Source organism: Nuphar pumila, chromosome 17 (assembly GCF_984573655.1).
Source record: "Nuphar pumila chromosome 17, dmNupPumi1.hap1.1, whole genome shotgun sequence".
Lineage (NCBI taxonomy): Eukaryota > Viridiplantae > Streptophyta > Magnoliopsida > Nymphaeales > Nymphaeaceae > Nuphar > Nuphar pumila.
Genome location: NC_143265.1, coordinates 44,209,823 through 44,220,942, shown reverse-complemented (window position 1 = coordinate 44,220,942; position 11,120 = coordinate 44,209,823). Strand labels below are relative to the sequence as shown.

The following is an 11,120-nucleotide window of genomic DNA, read 5'->3' as shown; positions in this document are numbered from 1 at the left end:
CTGAAGCTACTTTTATATCTGAACCAAAATTCTTACTCAAACTACTTATCAAACCCAAACCGATTGACCCAATTTGTCCCTATATCTCCTAACCCATAACCACAAGAAACCTTAAACCACTTCTTTTGTAACCAGAAGACCTTAGACCACTTCATCACTGTGTCAATCAGGGTTCAAAACCTCAGACATGTCAGGAATAGACCATAAATTTGAAGACTACAAGAAAGCTTAAACCACTTCTTCATCATTGCAACCCGCGCTCAACTGCAATATTTGTCTGCTGCCAACCCAGGTTCAAATTATGAATCATCCACATCTAAAAATCTAAGGGGGTGCAACAAAGACCAATTCACTTAATTTTCATCAATTTCTCAGCCCTGCCAAGAACCACTCACCCTCGACAGTCAGCACCAAACTTAGTAACGAACTGGAAAATGTTCCCTCGTATATATACAATTGCATCGCCTATTAAGTACCTCAATAGGTATCTTTTCCATACTAACCCTTTAACATGATTTTGGTCGTACACTCGAAAAATGAAAAAGGCAAATTTCTTTAGAGCCAACCTTTTGTCCTATTTTCAAACTAAGCTTAACATTTCTAAATTTTTTATATGGATCATTTTTTCTTTAAAACTTGTTTGGACCTACATTTATTATTATTGCTCATTAAATCATAGGTGGAATTACAATAGTAATCTTAGTCGATAAGAGTTCAAACCAAGGTTGTTAAATGCGATGAGGCGAAGCGAGGCGTTGAGCCTGTTATGAAGCGAGGCGTTGAAGTGTAAGCTTCATGATCAAAATAATAAAATATATAATATTAATAAAATAATAAAAATTACTAATAAATGACAATATAAAATAAATACTACTTTCCTATAATTAACTTGTATTATTCATTTTCTTATATGCATGCACATGTAAACCACAATTAAGTTAGACTCTTAGTGCAAGATAAAACAAGTTATATCTACAATCACGAAATCATATTGAATACAACGAGGGCTCCACTTGTATGGTAGGAGTTGTTAGTTCATGTCACCATGTGTTAATATGTTGAGAGATCAAAACCTAATGGAATGTTGTGTAATTCCAACATGCACACACACGTATACTCATTTATCCAACAATTCGTGGTAAAGATCAAGTGCCACCAAATGAAAGTTGAAAAAAGCTAATTCCATTAACACATCTAGTGGCCAGTGGTTGGGTTTATGTTCAGTTCTTAAAGAGTTCGTTTGAACTATTAAAATGGGTTTGGTGAGCCAAGCACGAACAATAGGTGTTGAACTCAATTCGGCTCTTACATGCTACTTGAATAATAAAGATTGTATCTTAAATATATTTTATATCCCAACAAGTTCAAATCCTATTGCTTAAAGTCTTGAAACAATGCAATTTCTTTGGCAACTGAGCCAACTCTGAGTTCCCTCAATATGTCTAGAGTTCACTACCTGATTCGCAAACTTGATACTCCCCCAAGTCCCCAACTGCCACTTAAATAGTCAAGACCCCAAATACCAAAAGCCCCCCAAAGCGCCTTCCACCCATACCCCAAGCAAACCTCAAAACCCTAATCCCCACCATCCAAACAACCCCACCCCATTTGCCCAATTATGCAACTCACCCTAAACCAAAACCCCTCACACCACCACCAACCAAAACCATAAAACAAATGGTTACAAAAACCCACCTCATCCTCAAGACCCTCGGCCCCATCACCACCACCTGCAGAAGGATCACCACCAACCCATTCTTCCTTCAAGAGCCGCAACTCCAAGAACCACCACCGACAACAATGCCTTTCCCACCAAACCCATCAATAGGCAGCCCTCTGTACCAGGAGAACTGGTGCAACCCCCACCCGGACACCCTCCTGTCCCAATCGTTGGTTCGGACTCATCAACCAGACGTTGTCGTGGCAGATCTAGGCATTCTCGCAGACGCTCAACCTCGCCAACCTCATCAACGTCTTCGCCAACTGGATGACCTCGCAACGGTGGTCCGACCTTAAAGTGCATGCCTTAGAAGCGAAGCTCGCCTCGATGCAAGGTGTGCGCTTCACCCATGTGAAGCGTGCACTTCACCCATGTGAAGTGTGCGCTTCAAGTTTGCAAACGCCTTAGTACCTTGAGCTTGCGCTTCGCCTTTGAGGCGTACGCTTCAGGTACTGAGGCGTAAGCCTTTCACAACACTGGTTCAAACTGTTTGTCTTTTATTTTTTATGATAATGAATGAGTATTTTTTCATTTTTCAAAGGGCAATACAAGAAACCAAAAAGAAATCACCTTTTTTAAGATGACAGATGTTGACCAGAAATCCCTTTTTAATCGTTTTCAGAAAAAGCTTGAAATTTCAAAAAATAACTCCTATTTTTTTTAAATAAAAGATAAAAAGCTAGCCCCTAAATGAAAATTTTCCTTAAATAAAATCTTGAGCCCCACAAAGAGCAGAAGCTTCAAAATCACCGGTCCGTGCACAATACCCTAGAGAAACCCACCATGGAGACACTTTATATTCATCTTTATACCACCATGTCTTAGCAGGAAAATAGATTTTTCCCACTTGAGATGATACAACCAATGTACTCTCCCATTCATACCCATTGGGAGCAAAGCAGGTTATATGTTCCCCCCCCCGAACAGGGCAGTTAGCTATATCTCATGATCGGGGGTCCCAAAGAGCACCACGTATGTAAGCATGTGCGTCTCGTATCCCCATGTTTGTCAGCATTAATTAGCGTTGGAGTTTGATAAGATTGCAAAGACTTAAGTACCCTCTCCTCCATTGGTGCAAAAAAAAATGACGGTACTTGAAAAGGAGTGGTTGTAAAGACTTAAGTGCCCCGAAGATGATTATTTAAGACCCTGTCTCTGCACTGCAGGATTATCCAAGAAAGAAATCTCCCCTGGAGGAGGCTCTGAACATCAACCCTCTCACTCTCTCTCTCCCTTCTATTTCTGCTTCTGTGCACATCCATTAGAAGATCATACATTGCTCCATCAAGCACCGACTGACCTGTACATTGACTCTTGTGAAGCCTGATTCAGAGTTTTTACCCTTACAGGAGGAGGGTTTGGGGGCTCCTCCCAGCGTGGGTATCATCATTCAACTAAATGAGTTGTAGATCCTGATTCAGAGTTTTTACCCTTACAAGAGAGGGGTAAAAACTCATCTCACTCTCTCTCCCTTCTCTCTCTACTTCTGTGCACATCCAACAAACGATCCAACATTTCTCCATCAAACACCGACTGACCTGCACACTAACTGTAGCATCGTTCAACTTGATGAGTTGTGGAGCCTGATTTAGAGTTTTTGCCCTTACAGGAGGGGGGTTTGGGGGCTCCTCCGAGCGTGGGTAGCATCATTCAACTTGAAGAGTTGTGGAGTCTGATTCAAAGTTTTTATTCATTCATATTTTAAGGCATTAGATCTCATTTTTGAACATCCACGCATGTGCAGTTTGCTTTCATCATGTTCAGTTGCTTTCTAGATTATACTTTGAATTCTTGTGCATTTTAGATCTATCAATTTGTATGTAACCAGAGCTCATTTTAATCTAAATTTTTTACTGCAACTTCATGCATATATCTTCATACTCTCCACCAAAAATCAGATCATTCTGAGTTTGTTTGACCCACTTTAAAAATCGATATTCAAAACCTGTTATTTTGCACCATCAGGATTTTAGCAGAATCAGGACAAACTTGCGGAAGTGATTTCTCCCTAACCAGAGATGATATTTACGATCCGTAAAAAGGGTTGTTTTTTAAATTGAATCTAGTTTGTTCATACCAAATTTCAGCGATTTCTATGGTGTTTAAATACCAGTTTCGGGTCAAAAACCATAACCCTGTCACCCTGTGTCATTTTAACGGCTCAGATTTTGATCCATTTTGTTTGAATTTTATTTTTCTAATGAGAGATCATTTTTCAATTCTGTAAAACGGGTTCTCTTCGTTCATGTGTCTAGTATATCTCTGTAAATTTTCAGAATTTTTCATGGTCAATTACTATTTTATTTTGATTAAATACCAGAACTTTGTATCCAGATTTTATAAATATTCTGATTTTGGCCCCCATATCATGACTGTTGTAGCACTTCTTCAACAAATCGTTATTTGATTGACTATATTCTTCAGCAAATTGTTGTTATGATTTTTTTGAGTCTCTAATGAGTCCCTACTATGATTTGTAGTATTTTTGGGTCTCCAACGAGCCTCACAATGATTTATAGTGTTGTCCGATCTTTTAACTATGATTTATAGTGCTTTGGGGTCTCCAACGAGCCCAACGATTTGTAGTGTTTTTCGGTCTTTTAACTATGATTTATAGTGTTTTTGGGTCTCTAACGAGACCCACAGCGATTTATAGTGTTGCTGGACCTCGCTATAGTGATTTGTAGTGTTTCTCGCTAAACACTACAGCGATTTATGATACAAATCGCTATCCGAATCAGGACCAACTTGTCAGGGCCATATCTCCCAAACCAGAGATCGGATTTCAAATCCGTAAAAAGTGGTGTCTTTGTTATGAAGTCTAGTTTATTCTTGTAAATTTTTAGAGATTTATATGGTCATTTGATACCCCATTTAGATCTAAAACCAGACCCCTATCAGTCTGTCTTATTTGAGTGACATAGGTTTTTATTTCATTTTGTAAGAGTCATATCTCCCCAACGGAAGATCATTTTCCAAATCCGTAAAAAGGGTTTTCTTCCTCTATGTGTCTAGTTTATATCTGGAAAGTTTTATAACTTTTTATGCTCATTTGACATTTCAAACCTGTTAAAAATCAAGACACATAGAGGAAGTTTCAAACTTTTTAAGTTTTATAACATTTTATAACATGTCTCGGTTCTTAACAGGTTTGAAATATCAAATGAGCATAAAAAGTTATAAAACTTTCCAGATATAAACTAGACACATAGAGAAAGAAAACCCTTTTTACGGATTTGAAAAATGATCTTACGTTGGGGAGATATGACTCTTATAAAATGAAATAAAAAACCTATGTCACTCAAATAAGGCAGACTGATAGGGGTCTGGTTTTAGATCCAAATGGGTATCAAATGACCATAAAAATCACTGAAAATTTACAGGAATAAACTAGACTTCATAACAAAGATACCACTTTTTACGGATTTGAAATCTGATCTCTGGTTAGAGAGATATGACCCTAACAAGTTGGTCCTGATTCGGATAGCGATTTGTATCACAAATCGTTGTGGTGTTTAGCGAGAAACACTACAAATCGCTATAGCGAGGTCCAGCAACACTATAAATCGCTGTGGGTCTCGTTAGAGACTTGAAAACACTATAAATCATAGTTAAAAGACCGAAAAATACTACAAATCGTTATTTGATTGACAATATTCTTCAGCAAATTATTGTTATGATTTTTTTGAGTCTCTAATGAGTCCCTACTATGATTTGTAGTATTTTTGGGTCTTCAACGAGCCTCATAATGATTTATAGTGTTGTTCGATCTTTTAACTATGATTTATAGTGCTTTGGGGTCTCCAACAAGCCCCACAACGATTTGTAGTGTTTTTCGGTCTTTTAACTATGATTTATAGTGTTTTTGGGTCTCTAACGAGACCCACAGCGATTTATAGTGTTGCTGGACCTCGCTATAGCGATTTGTAGTGTTTCTCGCTAAACACTACAGCGATTTGTGATACAAATCGCTATCCGAATCAGGACCAACTTGTCAGGGCCATATCTCCCTAACTAGAGATCGGATTTCAAATTCGTAAAAAGTGGTGTCTTTGTTATGAAGTCTAGTTTATTCCTGTAAATTTTCAGCGATTTCTATGGTCATTTGATACCCTATTTGGATCTAAAACCAGACCCCTATCAGTCTGTCTTATTTGAGTGACATAGGTTTTTATTTCATTTTGTAAGAGTCATATCTCCCCAACGGAAGATCATTTTCCAAATCCGTAAAAAGGGTTTTCTTCCTCTATATGTCTAGTTTATATTTGGAAAGTTTTATAACTTTTTATGCTCATTTGATATTTCAAACTTGTTAAAAATCGAGACACATAGAGGAAGTTTCAAAATTTTTAAGTTTTATAACATTTTATAACATGTCTCGGTTTTTAACAAGTTTGAAATATCAAATGAGCATAAAAAGTTATAAAACTTTCCAGATATAAACTAGACACATAGAGGAAAGAAAACTCTTTTTACGTATTTGAAAAATGATCTTCCGTTGGGGAGATATGACTCTTATAAAATGAAATAAAAAACCTATGTCACTCAAATAAGGCAGACTGATAGGGGTCTGGTTTTAGATCCAAATGGGGTATCAAATGACCATAAAAATCGCTGAAAATTTACAGGAATAAACTAGACTTCATAACGAAGACACTACTTTTTACGGATTTGAAATCTGATCTCTGGTTAGGGAGATATGATCCTGACAAGTTGGTCCTGATTCGGATAGCGATTTGTATCACAAATCGCTGTAGTGTTTAGCGAGAAACACTACAAATCGCTATAGCGAGATCCAGCAACACTATAAATCGCTGTGGGTCTCGTTAGAGACCCGAAAACACTATAAATCATAGTTAAAAGACTGAAAAACACTACAAATCATTGTGGGGCTCGTTGGAGACCCCAAAGCACTATAAATCATAGTTAAAAAATCGGACAACACTATAAATCATTGTGAGGCTCGTTGGAGACCCACAAATACTACAAATCATAGTAGGGACTCATTAGAGACTCAAAAAAATCATAACAAAATTTGCTGAAGAATATTGTCAATCAAATAACAATTTGTTGAAGAAGTGCTACAACAGTCATGATATGGGGGCCAAAATCAGAACATTTATAAAATCTGGATACAAGGTTCTGGTATTTAATCAAAATAAAATAGTAATTGACCATGAAAAATTCTGAAAATTTACAGGGATGAACTAGACACATAAACGAAGAGAACCCGTTTTACAGAATTGAAAAATGATCTCCCATTAGGAAAATAAAATTCAAACAACATGGATTAAAACCTGAGTCGTTAAAATGACACAGGGTGACAGGGTTATGGTTTTTGACCCGAACCTGGTATGAAAACACCATAGAAATCGCTAAAATTTAGTATAAACAAACTAGATTCAATTTAGAAAACAACCCTTTTTACGGATCGGAAAGATCATCTCTGGTTAGGGAGAAATCACTTCCGCAAGTTGGTCCTCATTCTGCTAAAATCCTGACGGTGCAAAATAACAAGTTTTGAATCTCGATTGTTAAAGTGGGTCAAACAAACTCAGAATGATCTGATTTTTGGTGGAGAGCATGAAGACATATGCATGAAGTTGCAGTAAAAAATTCAGATTAAAATGAGCTCTGGTTACATACAAATCGATAGATCTAAAATGTACCAGAATTCAAAGTATAATCTAGAAAGCAACTAAACATGATGAAAGCAAACTGCACATGCATGGATGTTCAAACATGAGATCTAATAACTTAAAATATGAATGGGTAAAAACTTTGAATCAGACTCCACAACTCATCAAGTTGAATGATGCTACCCACGCTGGGAGGAGCCCTCAGACCCCCCTTTTCTGTAAGGGTAAAAACTTTGAATCAGACTCCACAACTCTTCAAGTTGAATGATGCTACTCACGTTGGGAGGAGCCCCCAGACCGCTCTCCTATAAGGGTAAAAACTATGAATCAGGATCTACAACTCATTTAGTTGAATGATGCTACCCACGCTGGGATGAACCCCCGGACCCCCCTCCTGTAAGGGCAAAAACTTTAAATCAGGCACATAAGTAGAGAGAGAAGGGAGAGAGAGTGAGAGGGTTGGTGTTCATGGCCTTCTCCAGGAGGAACCCTTTATCTCCCTTGATTTCTTCTCTATAGAGAGAGAGGGTTTTACAGTGTTTTACGAAGAAGGAAGAAGAAGAAAATGACGATGGATCAATGTAGGATCGTCTATTGGATGTGCACAGAAGTAGAAAGAGAAGGAAGAGAGAGTGAGAGGGTTGATGTTCATGACCTTCTCCAGGAAGAACTATTTGTTTCCCTTGATTTCTTCTCTAGAGAGAGAGAGAGGGTTTTACAGTGTTTTACGAAGAAAGAAGAAGAAGACATGTTTGTCCTTTTTTTGAACAGAAAAAGAAGAAGACTTTGAAGAGTCAACATCATCCTCGACTTTCTGGATGAAGGACATGTTTGTCCTTTTTTTAAACTGTTTGTTTTTTCTTTTTTGAATGAAAGACATTTTTGTCATTTTCTCAAACCATCACTTTATGGAGAAAAATAGCAAGAAAGGGTACTTAAGTCTTTGCAACAACACCAGAGTCCGATGCAAAGTTATGTCAACATACACGGGAATACGAGCCCCATGTGCTTGTATACGTGGTGCTCATTCAAAGCCCCGAACACAGACGTGGGATTCAGTGAATCATCGGGGGCGAACATACACCACCCTCTCCATTGGGAGAACCACCTTCCTTTGAGAGGGAGAGAGCTTTTTCTTTCTTCATTCATCCAGAAAAAAAAGTCTTAAACAAAAAAGAAATTATGCATAAAAGGCAAAAAGTAAAAAAAGGAAAGCATCAAATTGAAAAGTTTGGAGCCCTAGACGGATTGATCGCCAGCCTGAGTGGAACTCGCCTCTTGATGATCGACCGCCCCGAACACAGACGTGGGATTCAGTGAATCATCGGGGGCGAACATACACCACCCTCTCCATTGGGAGAACCACCTTCCTTTGAGAGGGAGAGAGCTTTTTCTTTCTTCGAAAAAAAAGTCTTAAACAAAAAAGAAATTATGCATAAAAGGCAAAAAGTAAAAAAAAGGAAAGCATCAAATTGAAAAGTTTGGAGCCCTAGACGGATTGATCGCCAGCCTGAGTGGAACTCGCCTCTTGATGATCGACCGCCTCTGAATCAGCACGAGGCCCTGTCCTCCTACTCAAGGACACCAGCCCATCGAGCACCAAAGGCAAAGACAACAATATTCTTCTCCTTCTCCTCCTCCTCTCACCCACACCCTCCTCTCTTCCCTCATCCTCCTGATCCCTGCTGCCACCACCACCGACCGACTTCTGCTCCTCCATGGGCATCTGAAACCTGCAGACAGGGCAGGTGCTGTGCTTCTCCAGCCACTTGAGTATGCACCCATCATGGTACCTATGGCTGCAGGGCATCTCCCTCGCTTCCCCACCCACACCAAACCCCTCCAAGCACACGGGGCACTGCGCCTCCCCGTCCACCTCCACCTTCGCCATGGCTTCCACCGCTTCCTTCGACGCAGGAGACGAGGAAACCCCACCATCCCCTGCAAGAAGCCAACCGTTCCTCAGAATCTCGTTCTCTATGAGATCGCCCAGCAGGCCGTCGAAGTTCCTCGATTGGATGATGATCGCCTGGTTCAGAGGGTCAATCAGGATGATCCTCTCATCCACCCGACCCTCCTCGCCTCCCTGGTTTTGCTCTCGGTTCGACTCCGAATCTGCACTCGTCGTGGAAGAATTCCTATTTGGTCGAGCACCCATGAGGCCTAAGAGCAACGGAAATATGAGGGAGATGGATCTGTGAGTGATCTGCTCCAGAAAACCTGTGTTGCAGTGTGGGCACTCGACCTCGTCCTCGGTTCTTGTAGGGCTGACCGTTCTGGAACAGGTATGGCACCAATACGGCTGTGAGGGGTTGGTCGAAGCCATGAATCCTCTCTGCAGATTCTGGGAACAGGAAGAAAATTAAGTGGGGTTTTTTAGTTGTTAAAAAATGAATGGGTAGAAGTTTGGGGACCTAGATATTTATCTAAAAAAACTATGGGTGTGCGCTGGAATCTTTATCTAGCTAAAAACAAAAAATGAATGGGTAAGAGGAGTTTTGGGAAAACTATGGGTGTGCGACCACTGAAAGAATATGGAGTGGCTTGGAAAGATCTAAAACGACGACCATTGTTTCTCTTCCTCACTCTCTCTCTGGCCCCGCTGGGCCTGGCCTGGTGCGAGTCGGTTGACTTTTCCCCTATTGGACGTCCTCACAGGATCCAAGTTTAGGCGGGTATGGATCTCGAACAGAATGAGTTGGGTACTTGGGATAGGATGTAATTCTTAGTGGGTAAATTGGTTTGGGCCATACTTAGGATGCGGTTTACTTTTCTCCTTCAGCCAAATAGCCTCTGGCTAGGTGGTGCTCAGCTGCTTAGGGTTACGCCACGCCTGTTAAATTGGTGTGTGATACGACAAAAAAAAAATGATGCTTAGAGAGCTGCAAGCTCGACACCATCAACAATCAAGAGGCAAGAGATGCAGTCCAGCCGACCTAGATAAAAGGGACGATTCAGATATTATTTGGGTTACAGTTTAGTCATGGTTTCTTTCAGCAGTCAACACCGGTTTTGCCGCCAAGAAGGAGAGTGTGAGGACTCTTCTTTAGCCACTAGGATTTGGGTCGATCGGGTGAATACAGCATGAGTTGATTTTTTTCATGTTAACTAGCAGAGTGTCCGTGCACGAGTGTATTGGTAGCCGATCTTGAAGTAGGTGGGATGATGGAGTAGAACTGGAGAAGGCCAGCCGGCTATGGAGGATTATGGTGGAGATAGAGAGTGGTGGAATTTGGAGAAGAGATGAATGGAAAATCTCAGAACTCAACTGAGCCTAATCTTAAGCTTAAAAGCAAGAGCCAAATCCACTTTATGAAAAAAAGAGGCCAAAAAGAAGTAATTCTCGAAAGTTAGAATGAGAGAAATCACAAGCATAGGGGTATATATAAAGCCCATAGACCCACAAGTAATAAAATACCTCTCACAATACCCCAAGTTAACTCTTACACCTTTCATGGATCTTTGGATCCAAAACAAACGTGTGAGGAGATCCACTATAAATACTTGACCAATACAAGAGAATACTCAAAAAAAAAATGACAAAAACAGGATGTTATCAAATCTCGCCTTCTTCAAAACAACATCCTTAAGGATGGAACTCGGGAACCCTTTTCAAGAGCTGGCCCTCAATCTCCCAAGTCGCTTCATCTAGTATGAACTCACTCCATTGAACTAGGATCTTGATGGTAAGACGTCTTTTGATGAGTCTTCTTCTCTTCTCAAGAACCTGTAAGAAACCAGATGGGCGATCTCTCCCAAAT

At 39.9% G+C, this 11,120-nt stretch overlaps 1 protein-coding gene across 1 annotated transcript; it reads right to left on the bottom strand.

Moving 5' to 3' along the window:
* Window positions 1-8,772: 8,772 nt before the first annotated feature.
* On the bottom strand, window positions 8,773-9,749 carry LOC149811922 (E3 ubiquitin-protein ligase SIRP1-like). Its single transcript, XM_089993612.1, has one exon. The coding sequence runs from the start codon at window positions 9,683-9,685 to the stop codon at window positions 8,849-8,851; it is 837 nt and encodes a 278-aa protein (XP_089849738.1). The 5' UTR covers window positions 9,686-9,749; the 3' UTR covers window positions 8,773-8,848.
* Window positions 9,750-11,120: the final 1,371 nt, after the last annotated feature.